The sequence below is a fragment of the Corapipo altera genome, unplaced genomic scaffold, assembly GCF_003945725.1.
Source record: "Corapipo altera isolate COAL_440 unplaced genomic scaffold, ASM394572v1 101923, whole genome shotgun sequence".
NCBI classification, from domain to species: Eukaryota; Metazoa; Chordata; class Aves; order Passeriformes; family Pipridae; genus Corapipo; species Corapipo altera.
Genome location: NW_020885245.1, coordinates 11,470 through 28,645, shown reverse-complemented (window position 1 = coordinate 28,645; position 17,176 = coordinate 11,470). Strand labels below are relative to the sequence as shown.

The following is a 17,176-nucleotide window of genomic DNA, read 5'->3' as shown; positions in this document are numbered from 1 at the left end:
TGAGGGGGAGAGGGGCTGTACCAGCACACCAACGAGTGCGTGAGGGGAAACAGGAGGGGCTGTACCGGCACAGGAGCAAGTTCGTGAGGGATGAGAGGCTCTACCAGCAAACCAACGAGGGTGTGAGGGGCTGTACCGGCACAACAAGAAGTGCGTGAGGGCTGTGGGGGTGTGCCAGCAACCAGCGAGTGCATGAGGGGAAGCAGGGCTCTGACAGGTCTGAAGGGCTGCACCAGCCCAGCAACAGCTGTGTGAGGGGTGTGGGGGTGTCGGGAAATTGGGAAAGGTCTGTATTCTGTAAAGCATTCAAGTCCATACTACAAGATCAAGCATTTCGAAGTTCCCAGGAGCTGCTGCCACGTCAGCCCTGAAGGGCTCAGCCCGGGCCACGGGGGACCTCTCAATTAATTATTATTTATTCCCTGTTAATTAATGTGTGTTCATTTAAGGGGTGCTCGTTCATATTGGTTTTTGGGGCAGTAGGGTTTGAGGTGTCCTGCTGCTGCAGTTTGAACCACCTGTGGAAGCTCCTTGAGGATTAATCCCACACTTCATGGATAATGCCCATCTGTGGAGAGAGGAGGGGTGTGAAAATTGCAAAATGAGGCAAAAAAATCTTGCAGCTCCGTTGTTACTCCATATGGAATAACTCACAGGTCCCTTCCTACTCAGAATTTTCTCTGATTCTGTGTGAAAGAGGATGAAGGACATGTTTAATCCAATATTCCAAATTTCTATGATAATTTGCTTCTTTCTGGAGCTCTTTTAAGGGAGGTGGGGTGATAATTGAACTGATTGAAAACGAAACTATAGAACAAGTGTGGGATTGCAGGGTACTGGGTATTGAATTGGTTCTGTAGTTAATTCCAAGCAATGCTGTACTTGGGACATCCCCTCTTCAGCAGCACAGAGTCAGGGTTCAGAAGGCAGCTCTGAGAGTTATTTAAAAATCTCAGATTTTTAAGTTGGTTTCCAAAGTCTGGCTTCAGAAACATTTGTGCTTTGGTTATCAGATGAAAGAGCCACTAACATGACCAAGATTCTGGTCTCTTAAAATTTTTTTTTAAAAAAGGTCATGATATTTTTGTAAATATCAAGTTTAATCAAAACCATCAACGAAGTGCCTTTATTGAAGTCGAATAGTGACCAGCTGTGAGACTGGTCACACCAAGTGTGGCTGCAGGTCCCTCTGGTCAGGACTATTTCAGCATTGCCCAACTGCAGATCTCTGGGAAACACTGTAAAAAATGGACAAATATGTGGAATATTTTGGTGTAATGTTGTCCCAGTCTCCCAGAAATGTGAGGCTTGGGGGTTTGAAACAGAAGAATTTGGCAACCCATTAGTATTTTTTCTTTGTTTCCATTTGCCACTGCTTCTCCAGCAGCAGTAGTTCCTTATAATTTTAAGCTTTTAATTTCACTTGATGCCTCTGAGTTTTAGGACAGTGAAAACCATTCCTTATTCACCTTCTGTGCCATTCTGCTCTCAGGTATCTCCCCACTGTCACCTCCCGGCAGAACAACTGTTTCTTGTAGAAAAGCTGTTTTGTGCTTTTCATAATCTTCACCTTGATTTCTGTGCTTAAATGAAGTTACTCTGCAGTGCTTGTGGAGAGGAACTGTGTTGGTGGTCAGTGATGGGCTGTCTGCACTGAACACTGTTGCTGATTCCCGCTCTGTTCCGAAAAGTACTTTTCAATAAAGGAAGCTGAAAACTGAGGTACTGAAAAATGATTTAGTAGCTGTCCCTGACTGCATTTCCTCTTTGCCTCCTGACAGGCAGGTCCATGAGGTGCAGTCCTACATGGGGCGCCTGGAGACTTCAGACAAGGAGTCAGTGCACTGTGAGTAGCTCTTAGTGAGGGGAGTCCCACCCAGGGACTGAGCTGACTTAGCCTCTGAGCTTTATCATTGTATTTGCAATCATTATTGGGTCAAATTTGGCTCTTGAGTCATTGTGATCAGCTGGAGACACAGCACCAGTTTGGAATACATTACAATAATTTTAGTGTTTAACTTCAGTAAGGTGATGTTTTGTAAGAAGGACAGAGCAGAAAAAGACGGAACAAGAATTTTCTTCAAATCATCCTCCTGTTGAAATCCTTTAACTGACAAATAGTGCTCACTGTGGGTGCCTCTGTAATGTCCTGATGTGGGAGTTCCAGAGTTTTGGTGCTGTTGGATTTTGGAACTCGTGGTCAGGGTGTGTTTGGAGGCTGTGCACCATAACCGGGTTAAAAGCCCCCACCACTGCCCTCGTGCAGGTGCAATTAATGAACACCTTGGTGTGGGCAGAGCTGCACATCCACAGCATTACTGGGCTGGTTTGTTAGAACCCAAAAAGTGAGGGATGTGGCTGTGCCTGCTCTGCTGTTGGTATTCCCTCAGCATCCACCAACTACAGCCTTCCCCTAAAGATGCTCAGTGCTGCTTCTGGGGAAAAGGCTGGGATTTGCTGTGCAGGAATTCAAGCAGGATGATTTTGACAATTCCTGCTGTATCAGTCAGAACCTGTAATTCCACCTGCTTGTGGGAAATGTGCAGAACCATTAGGTCTGAAATTGCCTCAATGAATCTGGACTATAACCCTGTGCTCATAAATGACTCTGATAATAAAATTCTCTGATATGTGTGGCAGGACTTTTTACCCCAGTGCAGAATGGGTCCATGTATTTTGGACCTGTGTTTAAAGCCTTAATTCCTGCTTGAGTCACTAATAATGGGCTTCACCAGGAACTCCTGAGTGAAAGGACACTGCACTGACTGGATGCATTTATTACATGTCCATTGACTTCTATTACTCTAAATATTCTTGTGAAGTATGACTTTGCACTAAAAAGGGCTGTGATTACTTTCCTAGCCAAAAATAGCAATTTTAAATTCTGATTCTGGTTTTCATGGTGATTGTACTGCTCTGCCTACACTGCCAGAATTCCCAGACTGCTGTTCCCTGGGTGTGATTTTGAAAATGAATATGATTTCCTATCTTGCTTCTGCTGCTTGAGACCTTTTCAAGAGATAGGATTATGTACATCTTACATGGTCAATAAATGAACATACTGATTATTTATACATATATAAAGATACAGATAGTGTTGTGGATATTAGTATGTATTTCAGAATTTATAGGAAAAGGGATTATCTGTGGTTGAAGAGTTCAAATAGGGGCCAGGAAATCAAACTTGCAGTTTGCCTTTTCCAACTTTGAGCAAATAGTCCCTCCTTGCTCAAAAAAAATCCTGTAATAGTGTTGTTTGGTCTAAGAAAAGGTGCTGTAACTGTCTGTCTGCTCTCCTGGGTGCTCTACTGTTGAGTTTAGCTGCAGTAAATGATGGAGAGATGAATTAGGACAATCTGATTTGAGTGTATAGATGTGAGTCTGTTACTCTTTAATTGTGGGAGATCCAGGGGCAAAGAAAAGGGTCATGTGTGCTCTTTGCTTTTCTGGGTTCTGCTGAATGGGGTTTTCCTAGCTCCCTTCTCTGCGGGGGGATGGAAGGTGAGAGTGTCAAATTACTGAGCTAAAGAAGTGGCATTTCATGATATTTATAGTTCCTTATCTGAGTTTCATCCAGTAAGGATTTGCATCTCTCAGGTTTTACATACAGCTTTGAATGCTCTTGAGCTTTTCCCTTCATCAGATTGCAGTTCTTCAATTCAAATCAAATGATGTTTTTATTTCCTTGCAGTAGTGGAAAATGAGATCCAAGCAAGAATAGACAACATATTCAGCAACTTGGAACGCCTGGAAATCCTGTCCAGCAAAGAACCTCCCAACAAGAGGCAGAATGCCAAGCTGTGAGTTCACCTGCCTGGCTCTGATTGGGCAGGGGAGTCTTTGTAATTATTTTAATTAAATTTATTGAAGTCCTTTGCCTTTTGATTTGTATGAAACTTTTATACTCTGCATAACTTACCCTGTGCTCTGCACTAGCAGAGTTGAGGCACAGAGACAAAATTGCTTTCCTGCATTTAACCACAGAATGATTAAGGTTGGAAAAGACCTCAAAGATCCTCAAGTCCTGACTGGTGGTGGAGCTGCTCATCTGTTCTCAGATGAGCAGAACATCCACTTGGAGGCTTAAATAAAATTCCACTTTATATGATATTTGGTTTTAATGCATTTGTGGGTGTAGGGAGTAACATTCCTTCAGTTGGTGTCATTTTCTCTGGACCATTGTCCTGGCTGTTGGTGACTAAAATGAGATTTCTAAAGTGAGCACTGGTTTGAGCAGGAGGTTGGACCACAGACATCAGGAATCACTGTTCTTAATTAATTCTGTGATTCAGTTATTAATGTCTCAAAACACCCTTGTAGACAGTAGGGGTGGATTTCATGTGTTATAGAGGTCAGTATGTGAAGTAGTCATGAATTTCTTTATAGAATCTCATTTGGGTTGGAAGGGACCTTAAAGATCATCTTGTTCTAACTCCCTGCCATGGGCAGGGACACCTTCCACCAGACCAGGATAGTCTGATAATCAAGGTAATCAGTTATCTAGTATGGTAATCAAACATTAAACATTATCAAACATGTAATCAGGAGTTCTGGACAGGATTTGTTTCAGCCCAGTGGAGATGTCTGAGGTGTCTCCTGTTTTGACCACTGACTTTCAAGCTTCTTTTAATAAATATTCAAACTTAAGAACATGGTTCTAATTAATGAAGCTTGAAAGCTTCATCTTTTGTGTGAATGAGGATCATAAAATACAAAACCTGCCATCTTTCCAAATCTGTGTTATATGAGAAATAGATATGTGTAACTCCTGAAGAGACTAGTCATGGGATAGGATGACTGAGACTGCCCATTAGCTCTCCTGTGTATTTATTGCACTTTTTTGCTCAAAGCAAGCTGTTAAATGTCAGAAATACTTTGAGACAGCTCAGGAATTCTGCTTCACATTCTGTTGTTAGCCTGGAGGCTAAATAATTGATTAAAATAAATAATCACTTGTTAAATTATCACCTATTTGGTAGAAAAACGAGGCAGGGAAGACGTAAGTGTGGAATTTTGGCCTGATATTGAATGTCCTGCGTCGTTCTGGAGAAGTAGAACCCATCCGTCTGTGTTACCTGGTAATGCTGCATTGTCCTTGTGAGAACCAGCAGCGCAGAGCAGTGTTTTCACCCTGCTGTTGGTCCTTTCCAGGAGGGTGGACCAGCTGAAGTACGATGTGCAGCACCTGCAGACGGCCCTGAGGAACTTCCAGCACCGGCGGTACCTGCGGGAGCAGCAGGAGCGGCAGCGGGAGGAGCTGCTGGCCAGGACCTTCACCACCAATGTAAATATGTGTGTTTACCTCGGTGGAAACACGTGTGGTTCACCTCTCTGTGCTCCAGGAGCTGCAGGCTGGCAGAGCAGCTTCAGGCAGGGCTGTTGAATGCTGCTGTGTCAGTAAAGGCAGAGAAGGATAACAATGTAGGGATAAAGTACAGCTCTCACATGGCTCTGAGGAGGCAGCAGGAAAAGACTCCAGAAGCTGCTGCTCCTGTTTTATCCAGTGCAGTTCCACCTGGCTTTATAGGGCAGTTGCAAAAGGGTGAATGAGGTAAGTACCAAAGGGTACATTTTACTTGGATTTGTGTCAAATCCTGAAATCTGTGACAAGCCTGACTTTATACACCCTGCTGACAGTAGATGTCAGCAAACTGCTACTTTTCCAAATACAGATCACACAGCTGGGACAAAGGCCTTGCTTTTTGCCTAGAAATGAGTCAAAAGTTTGTAATAACATGAACATGTTCCACCTGTTCATGCTAATTCTTAGTTCCTCTGCTGGGAAGTCCCCCCGGTGCAAATTCCTGGAGGAATTTCGCTCTGAGTAATGTAGGTTCACTTTCAGATTTCACTTTTCTGCAGCTGAAAAGTTAGTCTTGGTTTTGTTTGGGGGTTCTTTGTGTTTTGTTTTGTGGGTTTTTTGGGTTTTTTTTAAATCATTATTATTTTTTAAAGTTTTTTCTTCCCTTTTTTGTTAAAGGCACCTTCCGTAACATTCACTATCTGTGTTGTCAGTCACTGTTAGGGCCAGGAAGAATGAATGTGGGGGATCCTCTTTGCTTGAGGTTTGGGCAGTTCCATGCACTTCTGACAGCCTGCCAGAAAGATAATGTCTGGTATTTTGTTGGCTATTTCAAAATGTTAAACAAGGCTAGAAAGGAACACTGAGATTTGAAACCTGATTTATTTTTAAACACTTTGGTGTTCCTCCACAAATAGGGACAAGTTTTCCTACAGGAAAATTTGTTGTTAAAGCGTGTGTTAGAGAAACAGTTTTAAAGAGCAATATCTGGCTTACAGATGCAAAATATAGAGCAAACTGGTGTTTTTTCCTCCTTTAGATCTTGAAATGTGTCTCAAAGGAAGGACAACACATGATTATTTTGTATTTCTTTTTACCTTGCTACAAAAATGTGACTTTAAAGTGACATTTTAATAGGAAAATGAGGATTTATTTGTCAGTTGTTGGCTTATTTTGGTTAGAAGTTACACAGTTCATATTCATAACTCCCCTATTCTATTAAATGGTGATGTCAACTGAGTGTTGGGGCATCCTCAGGAAGTCACTGTGACATCCAGAACAGTTTTTGGAAGCTGTTCTGAACATCTGGCTTAATTCAGAGTTTAAAGTGGTCTTCAAAGCCTGCCCTGTACCATTCTGGAGAAAACCGCAAAGAGCAAATCAAAGCTCTGCTGGTGCCATCTCATCTCCTTGGGAGGGGGGTCACAAATCCACTCCCACATTTTCATTGCTGCCTAATAGTGTCTGAAAAGAGCCCCTTGTGTAGGAAATGAAATCCCTGCTGATTTGAAGGTTGTTAAATCTATGGAACAAGAGCCATTAAATGCCAATCCAAGTGCTTCTGCTCACAGACTTGTGTCAGCCCTGGTGCTTCCTGAGCAGTGGGTCAGTGTGTGTGTCCTGGCACAGCCTCTTCCCCAGGCCCTCATGGCTCTGGCACTGTCCTTGGCTCTGGCACTGTCCTTGGCTCTGGCACTGTCCTTGGCTCTCCTTCTCTCACAGTCAGCCCAGGCACTGCAGCCCCTGCACTGGATCCTGCAGGGCATCTTCACACCCACCTCGGGGGTTTGAACTGGAGATTCTGCTCAGAGCACATTCCCTGGGTACCCTGGGTGTGACCTGCAGCTCACAGGCACATGCTCCAAACAGGAATTCTGCCTCTGGGCCATTCTTGTTCTGAGTCCCTGGGAGCAGGGATCAGAGTTCCCACTCTACCAGTGTCACCATTCCTGCTCTAATCCAGTGTGGGAGTGATGAGCCATTTCCTTGCTCTCTGGAAGAGAGAGAAGATTGGACTGGGGGCCTTTGACAGGAACAAGTGATCGCATCCTCTGCCCACTTGTGCAGTCCAGATTAGAGCTTTATCCCATTATTTCCATTTCAAGATTCCTAGTTCCTTGTTGAGCAAATGCATCTTTTCTGGAAAAAATGTGAAAAATGTAAATTTTTAATTATTTTTTTCTCTGAGGCCCTGGGTGATGAGTGAGCCAGAGCTCAGGGAACCAGGCCCATGTCTGTTCGCCCTCAATTTGCACCATGTCATAAGTACTTGGAATATCATCTCCAAACATTGTGTTTTTCGGGCCTTTTGTCGCTCAGAGACATGGTGGGAAATGTTCCACAAATCTTTCACTTGCAATGATCAAATGACTCCTTGTTAAACACCTTCTGCAGCTTTAATGTTCTGTCTTGCAATAACCCTTTCCTACATAAATCATAAACTGAGATCATAAAGATTCATAGAATGAGATAAAAATTCTCTGCTTGGATCTCTTTATCATAAACTGAGATTATAAAAATTCTCTGCTTTTAATCCCCTTCTCCTCGAGATGGAATTGTGGTGGAGCAGCTGATCAGCTTTGCCCTTTGGCTTCCTCCCTGTCTTCTCTAAATTGTTTTCACTTGGTGTTGTGTTAAATATCCTGATGGAAAAGCTGTTTTGCAGCCAGTCCCCCCAGCCCTTGGGGTGTTGCAGGGGGGTGTGTGCTGGGTGTGGGCAGTGTGAGTGAGCAGGTAACCAAGTCCCTGCCTTTCCCCACAGGACTCTGCCACCACCATCCCGATCGACGAAACCCTGCAGTATAACGAGTCCCTGCAGAGTGCCCACCGAGGCATGGATGAGCTTATTGGCAGTGGCACCAACATCCTGCAGGGCCTGAGGGACCAGAGAGTCACCTTAAAGGTGGGGCATTGTTTTTTACCAAAGACCCCACATTTTTCTGTGTTTATGATGACCAACCTTTGTAAAATCAATCCATGCATTACTTCGAGCTGAGGGTGCTAGAAAGGCCCAAACTTCATTTAAACAACCTGAAATCTTTACATTTTATCATCCTTTTAGTAATATCTTTAAGGTCTTTCTGGGCCTGGCTGACCTTCCCCTGCAGGGCAGTATCTGGAGTGCTGAATGTTGTGTTTTATCCCCTTATGTTTGTTATCCTTTGGTTGGTTGTTGGTTTTGGTTCAGTTCAGAAGGGGCAGGAACTGGCTGGCAGGTGTTGGTTCAGATGAACATCACTCAGAGCTGCTGTAAAGCACTTGTGTGTGAGATTAGTGATAGAGGTAATGCTCCTCAGTAATGAAGGTAATGTACCTCAGGAATAAAGATAATGCACCTCAACATCCCTCCCTCCCCAAACACTGCTCATTTCAGCTGTATTTCTGCAAGTCTCTTAAGAGCAAATATTTGCCTTTTATCTTAAAGGCTCTTCAAAGTGATGTTTTATTTTGAATGAACAGCTCAAAGATAGAAAAACTTTTTTAATGTGTGTGGAGAGAAACTGAATTTCTGAAAAATGTGGGGAAATCCTTTTGTGTGTTGCAGTCATCTTCTGATGGGGATAACTGCTGTTGTCTGTCTTGGGATGTATCTGCCAGAGGATTTAGGCATTTTCAGTGACATGAATTCCTGTTTTGGTCAGGAATCAAATGTCTCTGGTGTCACAAGCAGTGACAGCCTGGCCTGCACTGCAGTTCACACACAGGGAGCTGAGCTGCACACATGGGCACTTTGCTGTCCTGGTCACAGAATTCCAGGTTCGTGGTTCTCCCAAAGCCCTGGACAGGACCAGCAGGGGGGATAAAGCAGGGCTGGAGCTCCTTTTCTGCTCCCTAGTCTGGTGAGCAGTCCCTGCACCACAGATGTCACCTGCAGGCATTAAAGCAGAGTTTGGGGCCAGGTCCTTTCCAAGATGAGATTTGGCTTCTTGGATCAGGTCACTTGTTCACTGAATGGAGATTAGTTTTTATACAGAGTCAATTACTAGAACAACTGGAAGAAAACTTGGTGGGGTGTTCATTCATTGGAGAGGAATGTTGTCACTGGGTTGTCTGGGGGCAGGACTGGGGGGTAGAAAGGGGTTCTGCTGCTGTGGGATCCCATGGGGCTCCTGCAGGGAGCTGTGCCCTGTCTCCCCTGGCAGCCTGTGCCCGCTGTGCCCTGGGGGAGCTCTGCAGCAGGGAACTGGTGGGGGTCTCTGCCCAGGGTCTGTGCTTTGGGGCCATCGTGTCCTTGTGTTTTCAGGGGGATATTTCCTCTTCCTCACAGGTGAGGAAATATCTGTTCATGTTCATTTTCCCCTTACCCAGCTTTTCATACACTGACAGGACTTTGTTGCCTGATAACATCTGGCAGAAGCAGCTGCTGTAAGAGACAATTACAGAGGGAAATGGGTTAATGTGGAATCGTGGACTATCCTAAATGGGAAAGGACCCCCAAGGGTCATCCAGTCCAACCCCTGGCCCTGCACAGACACCCCAACAATCCCCCCTGTCCCTCAGAGCGTTGTCCAAACCCTCCTGGAGCTCTGGCAGCCTTGGGGCTGTGCCCATTGCCCTGGGGAGCCTGGGCAGTGCCCAACTAGCCTCTGGGGGAAGAACCTTTCCCTGAGATCCAACCTGACCCTGCCCTGGCACAGCTCCAGTCATTCCCTGGGTCCTGTCCCTGCTCACACAGCAGAGATTGGAGCTGCCCCTCCAGACCCCCTCATTCTCCTCTTCTCCAGCTGAACAAGCCAAGTGTCCTCAGCCACTTGTTGTGTGGGCCCTCCAGACCCTTCCCTATCCTCATGTCCCTCCTTTGGACACTCCCTAATACCTGTATTCTCTGAAACTTTGTGCTTATTTGGTATAAATAGACAGGTATGGACCAAGTATTCCCAGATTATCACTTTAACTGTTCTAATTATACAATTCCACTGTTCCATGACTGCAAGAATTGAGGAGTTTTCACTTTTTATTGTTTTACTTTATTTCAAAGCTTTATATTTGGTTTGTTTTCTCCCAGCAAGGTTTGGTATTTTCTGAAGCAGTGTGAAAAGATTCTGCAGGGACAGGGAAGAGCTGAACCCAAGAGCAGCCTGCAGGGGGTTAATGTGAGGTGTGGGAAATGCAGGGGGAAAATGTGATGATGTGTTCCTGGACCATCCTGATTTCAGTGCAGGGCCCGAGTACCTGCACAGCCCCGAACAGAAGAAACTCTGTCATTTTTCATTGCAAACCTGTATGTTCTATGGATTGAGAAGCTGTTTGTGCATGTGTGCCTGATATTGTTGATCTAAAAGTCCTCAGGGAGATTTTTCTGATCTTCAGTCAGGTTTGTATTCAAAACAATTCCAAATTTTCACATTTTTACTCTTCTGAGACCAAAGATACAGTGGACTGTGGGAAGAGAAGCTGAAGTTTTTATTTCAGAGTCCAAGCATGGAGTTGAGCACTGTGATGGGAATCTGTGCTTCCGACCTGGCTCAGAAGTGAAACCAGTTACAGCTTCCTGAAGGGGCTGTTCTGCCAAGGATGACCCAGAGCCACTGTGAGGGACGGGTCCCTTGTCCTGGTGTGACAAGGCAGTTCCCCCTGGGAGCACACAGGCTGCAAGCTCCTTTTAGACCCCGTCTGGAACTCTTACTCCTCCCTAGAGAGTACATTTTTCTTGAGACACTTTTTATTGTGTGTTTGTCCAGACAGATTGTTTTGTGTCTTTAACCACATCTTTGTTCATGTGTGTGAATTAATTAGTCCCAACCTGCAGCTATTTCCAGGATTCTGTGGCCTCCCCCTGTCAGATGGTTCCATGGTCAGAATCCATCCCTCACCACCCAGGATGAAACATTCTTGGGCTGTGGAATAAGTGTCAGACCAGGAGGTTAATGGTGTGTTTGGTGTGTTTTTGCTCTCAGGGTACCCACAAGAAGATCCTGGATGTTGCCAACATGCTGGGCTTGTCCAACACGGTGATGAGGCTCATCGAGAAACGCGCCTTCCAGGACAAGTTCCTGATGCTGGGGGGGATGGCAGTGACCTGTGTCATCATGTTCCTCGTGGTGCAGTACCTCACATGAGCTGCTGAGCCACTGCCAGAGACACAGTCCTTTGGAGCAACGTGGACTGGACTTCCCTCTGGGTGCTGCTTTGGATGAGCCCTTCCCATGGACTTCAGAGTTTACAAATCCCACCTGGACACGTGTCATGTGGAAAGCATGTTGGGAACTGGATGTGTCTGGGGACACTGTAATTGAAAATGGCCCTGTAAAAACACCCCCTGGCCTTTACTGCTCTCACCTCATGTCTGCAGGTTTGAGGATCTGGTTCAGAAGAAGCAGAAGTGAATATTGTGCCCAGCAAGGCAAGGCAGGAACGTCCCTTTGGAGGCACAGGGACAGGAGGGTGCAGAGTGGAAGCTGCAGTGAATCTCTCCTGTGCTGGCCAGAGCTGACCCTGGAACTGCACTTGGCAGTGCATGAAGGGCACAGAGACTTCCCAGGGTTTGTGGCCCTGGGCCTGTGGACTGAGTGTGCAGAAAGACTTGGGGAGTGAAGGGTTTCCATCTGCAGATCCACCATTTGCTGGAAGAGGTGGAGGGTTTGTGGGGAGAGGTCTTAGGGCACAGTTAAACCTGAGTTAACTCTACACACAGCATCAAACAGCACAGATCTCCTGGCTGAGGCTGCAGTGCTGCTCAGCTCACCTGAGGGTGTTTGGTACCTCTCTCTGCCCCTCTGCTCCCAGGGGAAGGTCAGTGCTGTGCTCCTGCCTCCTCCAGGCAGGTGCACATCCCTGGGCCTCCTACCAAGTCCAGCCTCCAAAACTGGGGGACATTCCTGATGCTGGTGCACGTCCCCGTGGGTGGGCTGTGCTCCTGAGGTGCTGCTTGGGTTCTGGAGTTGGTACTTTGGGGTTGATGGAGCAGGTGAGTCCCCCTGTGCTCCACGGAGGTGTGGGATTGTTCGTGGAGCTGGGACAGGCTCCCTGCTGCTCTTTACATCATGGGGACAGTGGGATGAGCTCAACAGGCCTGTCACAGGCAGCTGTGGTTCCTCAAGCTCTGTGCCTTGGGATGGTCACATCCCCCATCCTTGGGCAGGGTGTGCTCCAGGTTACCTTGCACCCGTGGAGTTACTGGCACAGACACTTGGCTGGGACACGTGTGCTCAGGGGAGTTCCCTGTCACAGGTCAACCCCGAGCTGGGAGATGCCTCTTTCCAATCCAGCCCTGCTTTCTCTGCAGCCTGGGGGTTCTGTCAGAGGGGCCATCCTGGGATTGTGGGCAGCATCCATTTCGATCACCCCTCAGGTCCATTCCCATCCCAACGTGCCTGGAGCATTCCCTGATGTCTGGCAGCAGCACAGAGGTGTCATATCCAGATGATGTGGCCTTGTGCTGGCAGTTCCTTGTTTTCTGTCTGGAATGGTTGTGGGTCTCTGGATTAGTGACAGATCACAAGTTTGCATTCTCTCTTTGCTTTTATCATGTAGCCCGTTGCAAACTGGGAGAAACTGTTTAAATAACTCCAAAAATGAATTTCAGTGAGCCTGGGGCTGTGCTGGGCTGCTGTGCCCAGAAGAGCTCCCAGAGCAGATCAGCTGCCCCAGCCCATGGGCTTCTCCATGGGCTTGATGCCTCTGAGGTGTGTCCTGCTCTGTGTTCCCTCTTTGTCCAGGCTTTCCAAGGAAACACTTTGGCAGAGCAGGCATGGAATTGGTTTTCATTTGAGCCCAAGGGAGGAGGGGATTAAAAGGAAAAGAGGAATTGTGGCAGTGACAGAGCATCTGTCTTGCTCTGCAATTTAAACCTTAAATCCAAATTGAGCTTAGATTTATTCTGAGTATGAAATCTGATGGATTCCTCCTGTGGTGCCCTTGGGAGGTCACTTGGCAGGGCAGCTGGGCACTTGTGAGGGGTCCCTGAAATCTCTTTCTGTCTCCCATGAACTGCTCCAATTCCATTTGATTTTACAGATTGGGGTTCAGAGATTGGGGTTGTCATTGTTTAAAGTTTCTGTGGCTGTGACCTGCTGTAGGAGGGTTTGTCTCACACAAAGGTGGGTCTCTGGCCAATCTCTTTCCTTTTGGGCTGTGGTGGGAGCCATAAAATATTTGGAACTGGATTTTTTTTCTGTTTCTGAGCCCAGTTTGGCATTTCAGTAGATGTTTCCTTGTTAATTTGTTTTGCCTCCTGGAGTCTCCTTGTCCCTGCACAGGCTGATTTCCCCATGGGGAGCCAAGTGTCCTTGCTGTCCCCTGCATCCAGAGGTGGATGAGGGGCTTGGAGGAACCCCCTGGGAACCTGGATTTGAGGACACATGACTTCAAACATGGTTGTACTGCACAGGAAGTCCAAGGTGGACTTGGAAACCCAAGTGCTCTCAGGGGTGTTGTGTAAAACCCCAGAAAGCCTCCACTGCAGTGGGATGGGGTGGGATCGGGGTCCATGGGATGGGGAATGAGCCGGACCTGGAGCTCTGCTGGCTTTGCTTGTGTTGCTGTTGCAGCTCTGGGATGTGTTCTTCCTTCCTGAAGACCTCACTTCTGCTTCCCACAAGTTCCAGCTCTGGGATGAGCTGCTCTCCTACGAGGGGACACTCTGGGAATTCACTTGCCTCTGGAAAAAAAACCTTTTAACCAGTATTTTATACACAAAGGAGTGGGGGTGGGACATGATGTGATTCATGTGATATTCTGTGAATAAAGATTTTTTTTTCAGCCACGATGAAGGTTTTTTACCTTGACCAGCACATTGGGGCCCAGATAAACCAGCAGGACCAGTTTGGGGCTGTCAGGAGCCCTGTCCCAGCTCAAGGAGAAGGGAAGTTCCCAGAAGGTGGAAGCAGGATTGGCCAGCTTGGAGTGGGATCGGTGCTGCTCCGGGGTCAAAGCCAGGGAGGGTTGGGAGGGGCTTGTAGGAATTCTTTGGTAGCAAAAGGAGCCAAAGGCCCCCAGGGATGGGGTGATGATGCAGGTTGGGGGCTGGGAGACCCCCTGTCCTGCTGCCCCTTCTCTGGGTTCTGGTTAAGAGCAGTGAAGGAAGAACCTGGAGGGCAAAATGGGGCTGTTGATAAAAGAGATTGTGGATTTCAAATGTGAGATCAAGGGGTTGGATTATCTTCCTCTTGCTAATTATTTCTGTTTTGAAATAATTCCAGTCCCCCAGAGCTACAAAACACTTACTAAATAAGAAAATATCCAGCAAAGAATGCAGGAAGTCGTCAGTGCTGTAGGTCTGAAGGGGGTGCAGAGATGGGACGGGTCTGCACCATGTCCCTTCTGGGGCCCCTGAATGGCTTCGATCCCTGTTTCTCTTGGGTTTTACTCCTCTGTCCCTTTGCTTTTTAAAAATAATAATAATAGTAATAATAATAGTTTTAATTATTAAATTTAATTAACGAGTCCTTATCTCGACCCACAAGTTTTCCTTTTGTCCCCTTCGTTCCCCCCCATCCCTGCCGGGGCAGGGAGGGAATGGTTGTGGGATGTTCTGGGTGGGGTTAAATCAAGACAATTAAACCTGAGCGGGAAAAGCTTTTGAAACAAAGAAACCAATCGGGTGAATATTTGAGCAGTTAAAAAGCGTGAAATGGGGGTACGGTATAGAATGGAGAGGGAGATAATGGGTGATAAAGATGATAGTTGGGTGGGACAGAATGAATTTAGAAGGAAGATAGTGGAGATAAGCACCGGAGGATGTTTGGAGTTGGCCGGGAAGCAAAGCCTGCTCTGTGCCTCTCCCCTTACACTGATTCCTCACGTTAACCCCGGAATGTCCGAGTACAAGGGGGGGGGTGTGTTTAAAAAACGTCCTTTAGTGCAAAACACAACCCAAGACTAGAATAACAACGCTGGGTGTCTCAGCTCGGGGAGAGAAATGTCTCCCCTGGTCCATAACAGAACCCACAGGTGGAGGTGTCACAGAATCCCAGGATATGCTGAATTGGGAGGGACCCACAAGGATCGCCGAGTCCAACCCTCGGCCCTGCACAGGCCACCCCAAGAGTCACACCGTGAGCCTGAGGGTGTCGTGGTTTCCCAGTCTCTGCAGAGGGTGCTCCTGCCCTGCTCTTGTCTCCCAAACTTGCGGGGTGAGAAGCCTTTCCCTCCCCAGCCCCTCAGCTCTCTGCACTCACCGGCTCCAGGTGCTGCAGTCCCGAGGGATTCCTGGCATCCCGAGGGATTCCTGGCATTGAGCTGTTCCTCCTCCTCCAGGCATCGTTGGGCTCCTGTTCCACAACTCTTGGTTATTTCTGTGCCTCCTCTTAGAGGTGCAAGGCCAAGAGCAAAGGAGGGGGAGGGGGGAATAAACCAGTGGCGGGATCAGAGAAGAACAATAAGTCATACCAAGGTTCTGGAAATGGGCAGGAGAAACTACAGCCCACTGGGAATGGAAATGGTACCAGAATCCCAAAATATAGGGCAGGGATATTGTCAGGGATATTGTCAGAGACCTTGGTTGTCTCTGCTGCCCTGGGCCAGGATGGAATCTCTACAGCAGGAGCAGAAAAGCCAAGGCACAGATGGAACAGGACTTGGCAAAGGACACAGGTCAGAATGGAAAAGCCAAGGAGAGTTTATGCTCCCAATAAACGAGAAGGGAGAGCTGGGGCTGTTCAACCTGGAGAAGAGAAGCTCTAGAGAGACCTTAGATCCCCTTCCAGTGCCTAGAGGGGGATAATGAAAGAGGGAGAGGGACTTTTTACACAGACAGACACTGACAGGACAAGGAGGGGAATGGTTTTAAACTAAAAGAGGAGAGATTTAGATTAGATATTAGGAAGAAATTTCCCTGTGAGGGTGGGGAGGCCCTGGCACAGGTTGCCCAGAGAAGCTGTGGCTGCCCCTGGATCCCTGGAAGTGTCCAAGGCCAGGTTGGAGGGGGCTTGGAGCAACCTGGGCTGGTGGAAGGTGTCCCTGCCTGTGGCAGGGGGTGAAACTGGGTGGGCTTTAAGGTCCCTTCCAACTAAAACCAGTATTGGTGTGACTCTGCATTCCATCAGCTCCTGCCAAGGGACACATCCAGTCTCCAGGGAATGGGGGGAAAACTCCAGTGATGCACATCCTGCCCAGCACAGGAGACTGAAGATCTAACACAGGAATATGTCACATCAAACTTCTCCCTCTGTCACGCTGGAGGTGCCCTGGGACACACTTTAAAAATACTCTGTGATAAATACAAAACACCCAGAGGGAGTCAAGAGCCCAGTGACAGATATCAGGATTTTAAACATTCCTTGTGCTGGAGGAGGGTCACCCTGGGATTTACACCCTGCATTCCCAAAGTACTGCAGGAACACCACAGCCATGGCCTTCCTGCCCTTCCCAGGCAGGGGCACGTGCAGGACATGCCCAGGAGGATACAGGATTTCAGCTCTCTGGGGTATGGGATCTCAGAGCTCTGTCTCACATTGGCTGCACCCACCCTACACACAAACCCCCTTCTCATGGTCCCCCCCCAGTACTTGTGGCCTGGGGATGTTTGAAATCACAACCATGACCTTCCAATCCCACCTGGTCCTTTCCAGAAAGGCTGGGCTACTGGATTCCCCCCCGGGCTGGGATAACAATGTCCCTCCTGGGAGCAGGAGCACCTGGAGCTCATCCCCGCCCAGGACAGACAAGGGTGAGCCCCAAGGAAGAGCAGGAGCACCAGGCTCTGTGAGGCTTTCACCCACTGGCAATTAAAGGAGCTTGGGGTAATGGGGCCCAATTATGGCATTTACCTGTAAAATTGTAGTGCTCTGGCCCACAAACCCTGCAAAAAAACCACTGCTGCCAAACCAGAAACAATCACAGCTGGCATTTGTCACCACTTTCATTCCAAGTGACAAAAAATAAATGAAGGCAAGGTGGACAGCACTTACTGGGACTGCTTTTCTTGTGAGTCAG

General features: G+C 47.4%; 1 protein-coding gene across 2 annotated transcripts; it reads left to right on the top strand.

The window, feature by feature from the left end:
• Nucleotides 1-6: 6 nt before the first annotated feature.
• Nucleotides 7-12,395, top strand: LOC113940286 (Golgi SNAP receptor complex member 2-like). 2 transcript variants are annotated; one of them, XM_027631405.1, is made up of 6 exons: nt 7-35; nt 1,782-1,846; nt 3,692-3,800; nt 5,152-5,284; nt 8,064-8,204; nt 11,200-12,395. In XM_027631405.1, the coding sequence occupies exons 2-6, from the start codon at nt 1,807-1,809 to the stop codon at nt 11,359-11,361; spliced, it is 585 nt and encodes a 194-aa protein (XP_027487206.1). In that variant the 5' UTR covers nt 7-35; nt 1,782-1,806; the 3' UTR covers nt 11,362-12,395. The 2 variants fall into 2 exon arrangements, with proteins under 2 accessions (XP_027487206.1, XP_027487207.1); XM_027631406.1 differs by lacking the exons at nt 7-35; nt 8,064-8,204 and having other exon boundaries at nt 1,786-1,846.
• Nucleotides 12,396-17,176: the final 4,781 nt, after the last annotated feature.